At 42.3% G+C, this 16,609-nt stretch overlaps 1 protein-coding gene across 1 annotated transcript in view; it reads left to right on the top strand.

Annotated features, from left to right (window-relative positions):
• LOC142189567 (coiled-coil domain-containing protein 60-like) overlaps positions 1–16,609 on the top strand; it is a 160,302-nt gene that overhangs the window by 111,318 nt on the left and 32,375 nt on the right. The window contains exons 4-5 of the mRNA XM_075262178.1: positions 15,443–15,643; positions 16,273–16,386. Coding sequence (XP_075118279.1) covers positions 15,443–15,643; positions 16,273–16,386 — 315 coding nt within the window. The remainder of the gene's footprint in view (positions 1–15,442; positions 15,644–16,272; positions 16,387–16,609) is intronic.

Here is a 16,609-nt window from a genome sequence, read left to right as displayed (position 1 = left end):
GATAACAGCCTCAAGTCTCTTCCTGTAGCTTTTAATCAGTTCCTGGATCCTGGATAAAGGTATTTTGGACAAACAATTCAAGTTCAGTTACGTTAGATGGTCGCCGAGCATGGACAGCCCGCTTCAAATCATCCCACAGATGTTCAATGATATTCAGGTCTGGGGACTGGGATGGCCATTCCAGAACATTGTAATTGTTCCTCTGCATGAATGTCTGAGGATTTGGAGCGGTGTTTTGGATCATTGTCTTGCTGAAATATCCATCCCCGGCGTAACTTCAACTTCGTCACTGATTCTTGAACATTATTCTCAAGAATCTGCTGATACTGAGTGGAATCCATGCGACTCTCAACTTTAACAAGATTCCCGATGCCGGCATTGGCCACACAGCCCCAAAGCATGATGGAACCTCCACCAAATTTTACAGTGGGTAGCATGTGTTTTTCTTGGAATGCTGTTTCTTTTTGGACGCCATGCATAACGCCTTTTTTTATAACCAAACAACTCAATTTTTGTTTCCAAAATGAAGCTGCCTTGTCCAAATGTGCTTTTTCATACCTCAGGCAACTCTATTTGTGGCGTACGTGCAGAAACGGCTTCTTTCTCATCACTCTCCCATACAGCTTCTATTTGTGCAAAGTGCGCTGTATAGTTGACCGATGCACAGTGACACCATCTGCAGCAAGATGATGCTGCAGCTCTTTGGAGGTGGTCTGTGGATTGTCCTTGACTGTTCTCACCATTCCTCTTCTCTGCCTTTCTGATATTTTTCTTGGCCTGCCACTTCTGGGCTTAACAAGAACTGTCCCTGTGGTCTTCCATTTCCTTACTATGTTCCTCACAGTGGAAACTGACAGGTTAAATCTCTGAGACAACTTTTTGTATCCTTCCCCTGAACAACTATGTTGAACAATCTTTGTTTTCAGATCATTTGAGAGTTGTTTTGAGTAGCCCATGATGCCACTCTTCAGAGGAGATTCAAATAGGAGATCAACTTGCAATTGGCCACCTTAAATACCTTTTCTTATGATTGGATACATCTGGCTATGAAGTTCAAAGCTCACTGAGGTTACAAAACCAATTTTGTGCTTCAGTAAGTCAGTAAAAAGTAGTTAGGGGAATTCAAATCAATAAAATGATAAGGGTGCCCATACTTTTGCACCGGTCAAATTTTGGTTTAATGCATATTGCACATTTTCTGTTAGTACAATAAACCTCATTTCAATCCTGAAATATTACTGTGTCCATCAGTTATTAGATATATCAAACTGAAATGGCTGTTGCAAACACCAAAATATTTAGAACAAAAAATGATTAAAATTAATAGGGGTGCCCAAACTTTTTCATAGGACTGTAGGTCTCTCTCCGGCGACCACTGAAGACAGGTGGGTATGCTTCTTTTTATACCTCCCCCAACCTTCTCAGGGTTGGGTGCAAGTACTGGACCATCCCTTTAAATTCATCCAGACCTCTAAATTAACTCACACCTTGAAACCCTTGAACATATCCTGAATCAGACCTCACACAAGACTTCTATATCAGACAACATAATCCTAGAGTAGATCAGATCAGATGAGACAATAACATACACTCACCGGCCACTTTATTAGGTACACCATGCTAGTAACGGGTTGGACCCCCTTTTGCCTTCAGAACTGCCTCAATTCTTCGTGGCATAGATTCAACAAGGTGCTGGAAGCATTCCTCAGAGATTTTGGTCCATATTGACATGATGGCATCACACAGTTGCCGCAGATTTGTCGGCTGCACATCCATGATGCGAATCTCCCATTCCACCACATCCCAAAGATGCTCTATTGGATTGAGATCTGGTGACTGTGGAGGCCATTGGAGTACAGTGAACTCATTGTCATGTTCAAGAAACCAGTCTGAGATGATTCCAGCTTTATGACATGGCGCATTATCCTGCTGAAAGTAGTCATCAGATGTTGGGTACATTGTGGTCATAAAGGGATGGACATGGTCAGCAACAATACTCAGGTAGGCTTTGGCGTTGCAACGATGCTCAATTGGTACCAAGGGGCCCAAAGAGTGCCAAGAAAATATTCCCCACCCCATGACACCACCACCACCAGCCTGAACCGTTGATACAAGGCAGGATGGATCCATGCTTTCATGTTGTTGACGCCAAATTCTGACCCTACCATCTGAATGTCGCAGCAGAAATCGAGACTCCTCAGACCAGGCAACGTTTTTCCAATCTTCAATTGTCCAATTTCGATGAGCTTGTGCAAATTGTAGCCTCAGTTTCCTGTTCTTAGCTGAAAGGAGTGGCACCCGGTGTGGTCTTCTGCTGCTGTAGCCCATCTGCCTCAAAGTTCGACGTACTGTGCGTTCAGAGATGCTCTTCTGGCTACCTTGGTTGTAACGGGTGGCTATTTGAGTCACTGTTGCCTTTCTATCAGCTCGAACCAGTCTGGCCATTCTCCTCTGACCTCTGGCATCAACAACGCATTTCCGCCCACAGAACTGCCGCTCACTGGATGTTTTTTCTTTTTGGACCATTCTCTGTAAAACCTAGAGATGGTTGTGCGTGAAAATCCCAGTAGATCAGCAGTTTCTGAAATACTCAGACCAGCCCTTCTGGCACCAACAACCATGCCACGTTCAAAGGCACTCAAATCACCTTTCTTCCCCATACTGATGCTCGGTTTGAACTGCAGGAGATTGTCTTGACCATGTCTACATGCCTAAATACACTGAGTTGCCGCCATGTGATTGGCTGATTAGAAATTAAGTGTTAACGAGCAGTTGGACAGGTGTACCTAATAAAGTGGCCGGTGAGTGTATATGTCCTTACCTCTTCTTACTCCTGGCTTCTGGCCTGCACACAAGTTCTGATGCCATCCAGGGTTTCGTATACTACATAGAACACAACGTGTTGTTGCTAAGCATCATGGTCAGTCTGGAATCATTGAGCTCTGGTTGGGAAACACTGTTCTATGCTTTCTCTACTGATTCATGTGACCAAGTCTTAGTTATGTTGCTGCCTAGAAATACAGTCCCGGATCAATCAGATTCTCAAAGGACATGCACCAGCTGCCCTACATAGAGAAGAGCCACTTGGAAGAGGACTTGCTTACTATAATTGCTGAATGCTGTAGACGTTATGTAGAAACAACCGTCACAAGACATTTAGGGACTTCTCATACATATGTCTGAGGCTATATAGATAAAATCTCTTGTTATTTCTTATTATTACTATTATAATTCTATAATGGTGTATACTCCTTCATCATCATTTGGAGAGAGCACTTGCAGAGATTGTAGCAGGCAGTAAATTCTTGTTACTTTGTAGACGATTTGCTTGTAATTCTAAAAACGTAATGAAACCCTACTTATTCTAAGGCGCTCTCTCTCTCACTAAAAGTACCTGACTCACTCCAGCTTTTAATGTTGTCATATCAGTTGCCAAGGAAACAAAAAAAATCATTGCAATTTTGCTGTGAGGCAAAATCAATTTAATTGCTGTACTCCAAACATTTTTCACAATTATTTTTCCCCTATTTTATTCTGAAAAGGACAGTGTTCTCTTAGCAGGAACAATGACTCACAATAATTAGACAGTATTTGTAGCAAGATCTACTTACTGAACTGCACAACTGTGTGAGTCACATTGTGTATTTTATGGCGGATTATGAATGACAAATAATATTTGTCCATGGGGTGGGAAAGAGAATGACATTTAAACTGCTCTTCAATTTAGTTTTATTATCAGCATGCCAAGAAAAGTCCTATAATAAAAATGCATCAGATTTTATTCACGCCATTTCCATTTTGTTTTGCCTATAGATGGCAGTCGTATTTTACTCGTTGAAGCATTTGTTTAAAGAGCGAGCACAACCTGCAAGAGTAATCCATGTGGCTTCTAACATTTAGGACATAGACAACCACATCCTTCTAATGCAAGAAACAGAGGGTCATTATTAAACGGCAACGTTTCCATGCAGTGTTATCATTGCAGGACATGGAAGACAAATGTGAACACCCTCTTGTAGCGGGTCACATGTAAGGTATCCTCCATGTCAGTGCAAAGAGGAGTTATACACTACACAAGGATAAGTCATGCTTGCCAACTCTGATGGATCCCGCAAATTAAATGGAATATGGGCACTTTGTATATTAGTCATGTCCTGAAATAAGGGTATAGCCAGCACATTTCTGTGCTCTAGTCACAAAAAGAGGCAAGGTAACGCCAATAGGGGCATGGCCTAATCTTCACACGCCATTCTCCTGGACAGCTACGCTTGAATTTTGGCAAGTATGGGGTAGGTATTGATGGGGCACTCTGTGTGTCTGGACCTGTTTAGCGTAGCTCTGTGTGACTGACTCTATTATGGGAGGCACAACATAGCTGGCACCATATGGGAAGTAAGGCATCAGTTTAAGCAGATTGCTTCTCAAAAGGGTTCTCCATTCTGTAACATGTATGGGATTGCCACAGGGTGTATACGAAAAGTTTGGCACCACAGAATACAAGGAAGAGATGACTGTATGTAGTGCTCCCTTTGTAATGTTTATGAGAGTTGTGAAATGTTCAACTGATCTCAACTGAACCTCAGAAATACAATAAGCCATGAGAAATGGCACCATGTCATTATTTATTTAACAAAAATTAGAACAGAATGTAGGAGCCATATGTGAAAAATTAAGTGCACGCTTCCATAGGAATTAAGAGGGTAAGTAGCAGCCAGGTGTTGCTAATTAAATGCCATTGATTGATCAACAGCAAATGTGAACACCTCTACATTTTGGCAGTTTGCTGGTTTGGAGCATTCAGGAATGTGTTAACACAATGTCAAAAAGAAAAGACATCAGCAATGATCTTAGAGAATCAATATTGCGACATTGAGAAATATTGTTTACAAGTTATAAACATTCAAGACAGTTGACAATCTTCCCAGAAATGGGTGTCCCAGCAAATTCACCCCCAATCTCAGACCATGCAATGCTCAGAGAAATTGAAAAAAGACTCAAGAGCTACATCTAAGACTGTTCAGGCCTCAGTGTGTTAAATGTTCACAGTTACAGTAGAGAACATCTGTGTCACGAGAGTTCTATGCTATATGTCTATATGTGGCCAACCAAGGGTTATGTTATGTAAATTGCAGCCTGCCAAGGGTTTTGCTATCATGTTGCAATATTGTATTTGATTCATAATAAATTAACCAACAAAATTCAAGGAAAGATAATGTTGAGCTCATCTATATTAATCTATCTTTCTCTTCAGAGCTGAGCAGTGATATTACTTACGCATCTATTAGGTAGCAGACATCATTTAAGTCTGACAGGCTATATAAAACTCCATGTTGCGAAGATATCCATCTGAAAATCAGTTATTGTAATAAATGTGTTCCAAGTTTTAAGGACATTTGCATCTTTTCTAGTTGTTCTTCCTTTCCCTTCACTTGCCTGATTCATATTCGGTATCTGTACTGCTGAAATTGATAGTGTTTTTTTTCCAATGTTCTAAATGGAACCGTGCCCCAGTACTAATAGTGCGAGATTGGCTTCCAAACACTTAACGTTTTCTTAAATAACTTCCAGGATTAAATCTACAATTTTGGAGAAGTACGTGACTGATTGATTACTATTGGAAATGGTTGTTTTCGAGGTGGTTTTTTTTTTCCATGCACTTTCCAATAGAATTTCACAGTCTTGAAACATTGTTAGTATGAGGTGTCACAAATTGCGTGCAAACCACATGTAGATACTGCATGAGTGTTTTTTACATGTGATCCACGGGTTCTGTACCACATTAAGTATTTCAGGAACATAAAAATATGCACACATACCATATATACGCGGGTATAAGCCAACCCAGATATAAGCCGACCCCCCTAATTTTCCCACAAAAAACTGGGAAAACTTATCGACTCGAGTATAAGCCTAGGGGGGAAATGCAGCAGCTACTGGAAAATTTCAAAAATTAAAATGGTCTGAGTTTTTGGGTGCAGTAGTTGCTGGGTGCTGGGAAAGGGGAGGGGGTGTTTTGGTTGTCTGTCTGCCCCTTCCCTGAGCTTGAGGACTGTTTTTTTCCCCCCACTTGGAATTCAGTCTGGCTGAATATAGGATATCTGCAGTGCTCCTATTAACCCCTTCCTGACGGAACAGGAGCACTGCAGACACCCTATATTCAGTAGACCAGGCACTTTCAGACACAGGGATACCTAATGTCCTAATGTGTATGTGTTTCATAGTATTTCTCTACTTTTGTATGTATTCTAGGGAAAGCAGTGATTTACAACTTTTTTAAATTTTTTTCTTTAAAGAGGACCTTTGACCACTTTTGGGCACATGCAGTGTTATATACTGCCAGAAAGTCGACAGTGCGCTGAATTCAGCGCACTGTCGGCTTTCCCGATCTGTGCCCGATGTAAAGAGCTTACGGTTCCGGTACCGTAGTGCTCTATGGTCAGAAGGGCGTTTCTGACCATTAGCCAGAGACGTCCTTCTGCCTCACGGCGCCTATCGCGCTGTGCTGTGGAGCGGGGAGGAACGCCCCCTCCCTGTGCTCACACAGCTCGTCCATAGACGAGTGTTATCAGGAGAGGGAGGGGGCGTTCCTCCCTGCTCCACAGCACAGCGCGATAGGCGCCGCGAGGCAGAAGGACGTCTCTGGCTAATGGTCAGAAACGCCCTTCTGACCATAGAGCACTAGGTACCGGCACCGTAAGCTCTTTACATCGGGCACAGATCGGGAAAGCCGACAGTGCGCTGAATTCAGTGCACTGTCGGCTTTCTGGCAGTATATAACACTGCATGTGCCCAAAAGTGGTGAAAGGTCCTCTTTAAAGCTTCTTTTTTTCCCACTACTTTATGGGAGATTGCGACATTGATTGAGACATTGATTGAGACATTGATATTGCAGCTGGTCATAGAGCCCCCTCCCCCCCTCCTAAAAATATATATATATATATATATATATATATATATATATATATATATATATATATATATATATATTTTTCTGACTCGAGTATAAGCCGAGGGGGGCTTTTTCAGCACAAAAACTGTGCTGAAAAATTCAGCCTATACTCGAGTATATACGGTAATTGTGGCAACAAGTACGTCAAGCATGCATCTTTATATAAAGATAAAGAAAAGACAATAAAGAAACAAGGTGACAAGGAGTCTTTTACATGGCTTACATCATTATTATGTATGTCGAATCTATTAGGCATTAAAATATTTACATCAAAACAACATTCAGAGCTAAATATTCAGTCCAATGTAAACCTTGGCATAGAAATAAATATTCATATATACAGTGCAAAAGTCAGAGAACACTCTTTCATTCAATTCCTAGTCTAAACAACCATTAAGTACAAGTTATTCAGCTTTCTGTGTCAGGACAACAAAGCTTAAACCATATACTTAGCAGGAAATTACAGGCCTCAAAATCTAAGTACGATATATCACATTTTTTTTGGCATTTTATGTGTCCACCCTCTGCCTTTAATATCATTCTTTTTGGGAGACTTTCTTTCAGTTTAAGAAACATCTGAATGTATAATTTTCTTGTGAACACTTCCAAAGTCAAGTCCTGAAAGTTTTTGATGTAATTATAGAGTGTACAAGTTTAGACTTTAGCAGTATATGTCAAAAACATAATACAAAGCAAGCAAAAACTTCAAGACAGGACCATCTCGGTACCATATAACTATCTGCTCATGTTCTTACATTAAGCAATAGCAATCTGATTTGGGTAGAACTTTCAGTGATTCGGACATTAGGTCTATCCATCTGGGCTCTCTCGGATTCTCAATACAGGAAAATGTATACAACTTAATGGTAAGATGGTATAAAACACTGGCAGTTTTGGCTCAGTTGGGGTTGGCCACAACAGACATTTGTTGGAAGCGTGGTGGGGACGAAGCCATATTGGGCCACATGTATTGGTCCGGTGCCCTTGTTCAAACCTTTTGGAAGAAAGTGAAATATATACTAATAAGAGTTGCTCTACATCCTTTATTTTAACTCTAGCATTTACCATTTAGTGGCTTTTTAATAAAACTAGGTCACTGTCTAAACACCACTTACCCACCCAGCTGCAAAACCACTAATTCAGCCTTTATGGTTGAACAAGGCAGTTCCCTCCTTAGGTCAGTGGTGATCTCTGGGTTGTCATCTCTCCTCTTCAACAGTCTTTTTTCCTCTGTAGTACAATTTGGTCTGATATGCAAAACCTCTTCCCCTTCCCTAATCAAATCTCTAACACTTTGCTAATATGAGAGGATGGAGGGGTAGAACAAAGAGAGCAGGTGACCTCATGTTTGAGCTGGCAATGGACTATCAGATCTGTGTCAGAAGCAGCAGCACAACAAATATATAATGGAGCTTCACAGACTCTACAACAGCAAAATGGTTGGAAAGCTTTAATGAATACTTTTTAAAAAGTTGCATCATTGTGCACCTAGGAACAAATGAACAATAATAAAAAAATTCACTGCAACATTTTAAGATTTGGATTAACCACAAAGCACTCATTTAGCAATTCATCAAATGATTTAACCACCATTATGCCAGACCGAACTGCTGAGTTGTCTACCAGGATATCCGTGTAACGTGGAAATGCAAAGTTTTAAAGGGTACCTTAGATTTTCTAAAAAGTTGAAATATCTGTAGGGTGTTACTAGGCAGTTTGTTGTCTGGCTGTATAAGCCTTTGTACTCAATGTCCTATCAGTTTTACTACAACTAATATTCCCATTTTAGCTGCAGCACATTCTACATTTCTTTTTCAGGATTGAGGTGTATACAATAAAGGTAAGTTCACACAGAGTTTTTTGGTCAGGAGTTTGCGGCCGTAACCGCCTCAAAATCCTGACCAAAAAGACAGTTATTTTTTCTGGGAGCTGGTTTGTTCTGGCTCCTGGAAAAAGAAGTGAGATGCTAATTCTTCAGGCCAATTCGCCTCGCGACACTCAAGACACTCACTCTTCCCGACTAGGCCCGTTCATTGGGCCTAATCCAGAGCGAAGTGCGCAACTGGATGTCGGTGCAGTGCATCGGCATTCAGTAGCGGCTACACATATTTTAGACCGGAACCTGAGGTGGCCTCCGCCTAATGTTCCTGTCCAAAAAACCCCATGTGAACTTACCCTAAGGAGCTGTCTGCCCCTCTTCCCTGCCCATTACTATTAAACAGATCACTGACACAAAAAAAGAGATCTCAACACAGCGAGAAAAGCTACATGTTTTTTATGACTAATATCCCATCAGTAACAACACCAGGAGCAAAAAGTAAATAAAAGTGAATAGTAGACTTCTAACATTGTATACTGTGGGATATTGCAGAATGCTCTCAGTCCAGTGTTCAGGGAAAGCAGATCTTTGTGGAAACATCCCTTCCCTCTGCAATCATTCCTTCCTTCACTCAACGTAAATCTGTCTTGCTTTTTATGATGGTATTTATGGACTGGACATTCCTAGTAACAGGGAGTGAACTTCAAATTAACTAGAAGGGAGACACTTTGTAGAGTTTTTTTAAACAGAAAACTGTAACATTTTTAAATAAAGTGCATTACATTTTGGTTCAGAATTATATGATTTATTAAAGAAGTCTAGGTTTAAGTTATCAAAGAAAGTGACTATTTAAGAATCTTAAGTGACTTAAGACATGTTTAGAAACCTTATACTGCATCTAAATCATTTAACACTGGTCACTGTTGAACAGAGTCCAAGATAGCTTTCATGTTGTATGTGTGCTTTCTGTTCCTGGGTCGTATCTTTTAAATTAGTTTGAAGACCTTAAAAAAAAAAAAAGATCTACAGATATGATTGGACTATGGCGTATTATCACACATGGAGAATTTCTCACAACAGCATGTGTTTTTTCCATGGTTCACTTGATGTTTTCATCAGTTCCAGGCACAAAATTGTGCTTGAAGACAAGACTGTTTCTAAAGTCATTTGTATGCAAATGTTTACCATGTCACTTTTTATCCACCAACGTAAGAGATATATACACGGGGATGCAAACAAAATAAATTTTGCCCCAAGGCAATGAAAGTAATTTGAATTTTGAGATACTACCATGAGAAGATAAGCAACCTGGTGAAAGGAAAAAAATGATGAGATATTATTTAGGGTGAGGAATTAGCCGTAAGATAGGGCATTAAAAAAATGAAACTGGTGAAAGTCTATCGGATTGACTGCATATGTTATATTGTCACAGTTAAAAGGGGGGAGTGACAGGAGGATGTGAATGTGAATGAGCTTAAGCTTTAACCAGCTTTTGTGTATTAATGTAGCTGCTCTATAGAAATACTTCCACGGTCCATTATTGTCCTCTTTTTTTATTTGAATTCATTTAAATATACATTACAACAAAATGGATATAAGATACTTGAATAGTCTTATTATGTTGAGGTTTCAGATAAATGGGTTGTCCAGGTTTTAAAAAACAAAACCTAATATGATTTTTTTTTTCTGAAACAGTGTCATATCCAAGGGCTGCACCTGTTGTTGAACTTCATTTAGTTGAAATAGGATGAGCTTCCATACCAGATACATGGCCAATTATCACTAAATTTTAAGGCTGCGTTCACAAAGTGGCTTTTTTTTTGCTGAAAAATGCATGTGTTCTTATATAAAAGCTGTATTCATGTAATTTAAAAAATATGTATATACTTTAAGAAAACACATACTTTAAAAAAAAAAAAAAGTACCATATATACTCGAGTATAAGCCGACCCGAACATAAGCCAAGGCCTCTAATTTTACCACAAAAAACTGGGAAAACTTATTGACTTGAGTATAAGCCTAGGGGGGAAATGCGGCAGCTACTGGAAAATTAAAAAAAAATAAATAATCGTAGTTTTTGGGTGCAGTAGATGCGGAGGAAGGGGAGGGGGTGTTTTAGTTGTCTGTCTGCCCCTTCCCTGAGCTTGAGGACTGGGTTTTTTTCCCCCACTTGGAATTCAGCCTGGCTGAATATAGCGTATTTGCAGTGCTCCTATTAACCCCTTCCCGACGGAACAGGAGCACTGCAGATACCCTATACTCAGCCTGACTGTAGTGGGGGGGGGGAAAAACAGTCTCAGGGAAGGGGCAGTTAGACAACTTTGTTTTCCTGCTACGGCAGCGTTTACCGTACAGGAAAAATATATGTATAGATTTGTAGAACAGGCGTTTTTGGACAAAGGGATACCTAACGTGTATGTGTTTCACAATATTAGTTTTATATGTGTTCTAGGGAAAGGGGGTGATTTGAATTTTTAATACTTTATTTACTTTTTTTTTTTTTTTTTTTTTATTTATTAGACCCCCTAGGGGTCTTGTACCCCAGGGTTCTGATCACTAATGCAATGCTTTACAATGCTAATACATTGCAAAAATCGTCATTTCTTTTGCAGGCTGCATAAAGCAGCCTGCAAAAGAAAAGCAATGCAGACCGGGGAACCTTTACAGAAGCGCTGAGGGGCAGAGTTGAAGGAGAAACACGGCTGGCTGGACCTGAAGGGGAACTGCAGCCGGCCACCGTCAGGAGCTCTGAGGGAAATCCCAGGCAGGAGAGCTGAGGGAAATCCCCGGCAGGAGAGCTGAGGGAAATCCCCAGCAGGAGAGCTGAGGGGATTCCCCGGCTGCCAGGGATTCCCCTCAGCGTTTCTGCCGGCAGCCGGCCGCAGTTCCCCTTCAGGTCCGGTGGCCGAGGTCTTCCTTCAGGTCCACCCTCTGCGCTCCTGCCAGCCCCAGGGGATCTTTCTCAGCGCTTCAAGTCGGCCCTTGAGACAGCGGTTACGCCCGCTCTCTCCAGGGGCATGGCCACGCCTGCCGCCTCCCCGCAGCAGTTCCCCTTCAAGTTTTACCCGTGGAGAGCATCGCCGCTGTAACCTACCTCATGAGCTAAGGCATTACCGTTGTAAGAGTTACAACGTAGGTGTCGGTTGCCATGGCGACCGCTCTGGAGCAGAGCGGAGCCATTATAGCTATAGACCCGGCATCCGGACCCGGCATACATACACCAAGACGGGTGCCGGGCCCACAGCATCTCCACGTTCCTGCTAGCAGGCCCGGAATACAGACGCATGCTAGGTGCGGAGCTGAGGTTATGTGGCCACGTAACCTCGCGTGTGATAGAGCAGTGTGGGGGGGGCAGGGTCTGCGTTTCGGGCCTACTAGCAGAAGTACCGTAAGTACTTCTGCAGTTTGAAATGAGCAGCATCGCCACGCTCCAGCCAGGAGTGTGGCGATGCTGCGAGCCCGGCACCCACCCCCAGTGTATAATGCCGGGTCCAGATGCCAGGTCTGTAGCTATAATATTGCTGAATTACCGTAATGACGTGAGTATAAGCCGAGGCGGACTTTTTCAGCTCAAAAAATGTGCTGATAAACTCGGCTTATACTCGATATACGGTATATTAAATCTTGTCTGTTTTTATGTAGTGACCCTCTGTAAAGGAGAGCACAGGCTACTGCACCTTTCTTTACAGATGATAAACAGTGGTGCTGATATATACTGGCTAGATGGAGATGGAAAAAAAAATACAGGCTTTGCACTGTAAATTAATGTGTGAATGGAAGCTTATGAAAATGTTTCCATCTTTACCATTAGCACAATTTTGGTTAAGAACATCAATTTCTCCTTAAAGGGTTATCCCATGAACATGACTATATATTAATTCCTAGACATTGAAAAGTAAAAAAAATATTGCACTAAAGTGAAGTAAACATTTTGCAGAGTTTTAAAGATTTTCTCTATGTTTGTGGTGACAGTCTGTTGTCTTGATCAGTTGCCAATGTATATATACAACTATAGTTACATAGTTACATAGTAGATGAGGTTCAATTAATTCAACAGTCCATCAAGTCCAACCTATAACCCTACAGTCTCCTACAGTGTTGATCCAGAGGACGGCAAAAACCCCCTTGAGGCACATGCCAGTTTCCCCATTTCAGGGGAAAAATTTCCTTCCCGACTCCAATCTGGCAGTCAGTATAAAAACCCTGGATCAACGTGTCCTTAAATTCTAGAGTCCATAAAGCATAATATTGTTCTCTTCAAGAAAGGCATCCAGGCCCTCTTTGAATTTGTTCAATGAATTCACCATCACCACTTCCTGGGGCAGAGAGTTCCATAGGTATATGATAAATGGGATAGAAGACCATAGCACGTGCAGACTTCAATAAAATATTCAGTCACATCTCATCCCCAAACTCACTGAAGTCATTACTCCGGCCCTAACCCATCTCTTCAACTTATCTCTAGCCAATGGATCCTTCCCCTCTGCCTTCAAACACGCCACAGTCACACCTATACTTAAGAAACTGTCCCTAAACCTGTCCTCTCCAGCCAACTATCGTCCCATCTCACTGCTCCCATACGCCTCAAAACTGCTTGAGCAACATGTCCACTCCGAACTATCCTCCTATCTCTCATCCAACCTGCTCTTTGACAGACTACAGTCAGGCTTCAGACCCCGTCACTCCACTGAAACTGCCCTAACAAAAGTCACTAATGACCTTCTAACCGCCAAAGCCAAGCGCCATTACTCTGTCCTCCTCCTCCTTGACCTCTCCTCTGCCTTTGACACAGTTGACCACTCTTTCCTGTTAGAAATTCTCTCATCCCTCGGTATCTCAGACCTGGCCCTTTCCTGGATCTCCTCATACCTCACTGACCGCACATTCAGCGTCTCCCACTCACACAGCACCTCCTCACCACACCATCTCTCTGTAGGTATCCCCCAAGGTTCCGTCCTAGGACCCCTCCTGTTCTCCATCTACACCTAGAATCTCATGGTTTTCAATACCATTGCTATGCTGATGACACCCAAATATACATCTCTGGACCAGACATTACCTCCCTGCTGGCCAGAGTTCCAGATTGTTTAGCAGCTGTGGCCTCCTTCCTCTCCTCCCGCTTTCTGAAACTCAAAATGGAGAAAACGGAGTTCATCATCTTCAGCCCATCCTGTATGGCCCCTCCACCTAACCCATCTATCAAAGTTAATGGAACCACAATTACCCCTGTCCCACGGGCCCGATGCCTTGGGGTAACCCTGGACTCCGACCTATCCTTCAAGTCACACGTTCAAACCCTCAACACTTCCTGCCGCCTCCAACTCAAGAACATCCACCGAATCCGCTCCTTCCTCACCCCTGAAGCGACTAAGACGCTCGTCCCGGCCCTCATAATCTCCAGCCTAAATTACTGCAACACTCTTCTCCATGGACTCCCATCTAACACCCTCGTCCCCCTCCAGTCCACCTAAAACTGCGCAGCTCGCTTAATTCACCTCTCCCCCCGATCTTCATCGGCTGCTCCCCTCTGACACCCTCCACTGGCTACCCATAGCCCAGCGAATTGAATTCAAGATACTAACGTTAACATACAAAGCCATCCACAACCTGTCCCCTCCATATAACTCTGACCTAATCTCCCGCTACCTGCCCACATGTAACCTCAGATCTTCCAACGACCTCCTACTCCGCTCTACTCTCATCCGCTCCTCACACAACCGTCTCCAAGATTTCTCCCGTGCATCCCCCATACTCTGGAACTCCTTACCATGACACATAAGACTGACCCCCACAATCGCAGGCTTCAAGAAGGCCCTGAAGACTCACCTATTCAGGAAGGCCTACAACCTCCAATAACACTATCACCGCACTGCCATCTGAACAGCCTCCCTCCTCTCCTTCTGTCTCTATCCCTCTTCCCCCATAGCTTGTAAGCCCTCGCGGGCAGGGCCCTCTACCCCACTGTTCCTGTATTCATGATTGTATACATTGGCAACCAATAAAGACAACAAACTGTCATCACTAAAATGGTTAGTGAAAATCTTTGAAACTCTGCAAAATGTTTCATTATTTGTGTTTGCAGTAATGTTTAAAGAGAACCTTTTACCTCCTGGGGCACATGCTGTGCAATACACCGCTAGAAAGCCGACACTGCACTGAATTCAGCGCACTATTGGCTTTGATGTTCTGTGCCCCCGGTGAAGAGCTACCAATGACGGTACCATAGCTCTTCACTATCAGAAGGGCGTTCCTGACTCACTGTACTTCCTCACAGTAGCGTCTATTGCGCTCTACTGTGAGAGGGGGCGTTGCTTACCACCCAGCGATGGCGCTGGGTGGTGCGAAGAACCCCCCCCCCCCCCCCCCAGTACTCGTCTGTGGACGAGTACTATCAGGCGTTCCTCACCGCTCTCACAGTACAGCGCAATAGATGCTACTGTGAGGAAGGGCGTTCCTGACTGTCAGAAACACCCTTCTGACAGTGAAGAGCTATAGTACCAGCACCGATAGCTTTTCACCGTAATATGTAATATGCATTACGTATGTTACATTTCATAAAGTCAGGTGTACTGTATAATTTACTCCATTTTATAGAGATTTTATTAATTGTACTATATATATTTTATGTAGACACCAATAAGACAAATATACTGTTGTTGTTGTTGTTGTGGCAGGAAGCTGATGAGCAGCGTAAAGCAAGGCCGGGGATATTTTCAGATTCTCCAGCAAGAGGAAGAATGGAAGAAATTGAAAGCACAAGAGAAACAACATCTGCTGAAGGAAAAATACAGGACCGAACCACAGCCTTTCAGGGACTCTTGTGAGAATAGCTCAGGGGATGACGAAGAAATGAGTAAACCAGATAATAAGACAAGGTGACTTCTTTACCTTCTTGTCCATATCTAATGTAAAGACACACAATGTCAGCCATGATGGCTCAGAAGTTTTAAAGTACATTGCGAATGAGCCAATGAGCCATGAAATACTAGGTAAAAAAAAGGATTCATATATGAGGTCTCCGGAGTGTTTTATTTATGGGCAGACTGTGAATTTCAGCTGAATCTCTGCACCCTCCACATTCACTTGCTACTAATGCTCCTAATTTAGCAGGTTGTGTTATGCCGCTTTTATCACCTTTATGCACTGGGCTGTGTAAACAGATGGGGAAACAAGCTGTTAGGAAGTTTGCCGTGCTGATGCTGGAGGGAAATGCTTATCCTATAAATGCACTATGTCTTTTTTACTATTTCTGATATCTTCATGTTACAGGCTCATCTTAAAGGTATTTTTAAATGTATCTTTAGTTTTGCAAGACTTGCTTTAAAATATGGCTGCAGAATAATATTCCCAAAGCTTGGGGCACCTGATAGACTGGAGATATGTCTATGTCATACATCTGTGTGCAGTATTTTCTCCTTTGTACAGCTCTGTTGAGCATAGTAGGTATGTGATTTGTGAATTATACATATTATACTAACCTGGATGAATTTATTTCTCCCTCCAGGTTCTTTCTTACAGAGATTGGAGAACAGCAGAGAAAAGAGAAGCGAGCAATGAGCCGTCCATTCACGCCTGTACACAACAGTCTGTTTTCCAAACAAGTCCTTGATGTAGATCCGTACGTTCAATTCCTATGATTATTTTTTGTGTGTTTTTATTTCTAAGCTAAAAAGGGATTGATATTTAGGCAGAGCAGACTTTCTATCAAAAGGTCCAGTTAAAGACAACTTCAGGCAAATCGGTATACGCTTGCAGAAATCCCAACATGCTATAAATCAATGGAAGGTTTTCTTTTGTAGAATTATCTTATTCTAGTGTTTGATGATAGAAGCTACACTTTA

Source organism: Leptodactylus fuscus, chromosome 1, assembly GCF_031893055.1.
Source record: "Leptodactylus fuscus isolate aLepFus1 chromosome 1, aLepFus1.hap2, whole genome shotgun sequence".
Lineage (NCBI taxonomy): Eukaryota > Metazoa > Chordata > Amphibia > Anura > Leptodactylidae > Leptodactylus > Leptodactylus fuscus.
The sequence above is the reverse complement of the archived record's forward strand: the minus strand, read 5'-3'. Positions and strand labels throughout refer to the sequence as shown.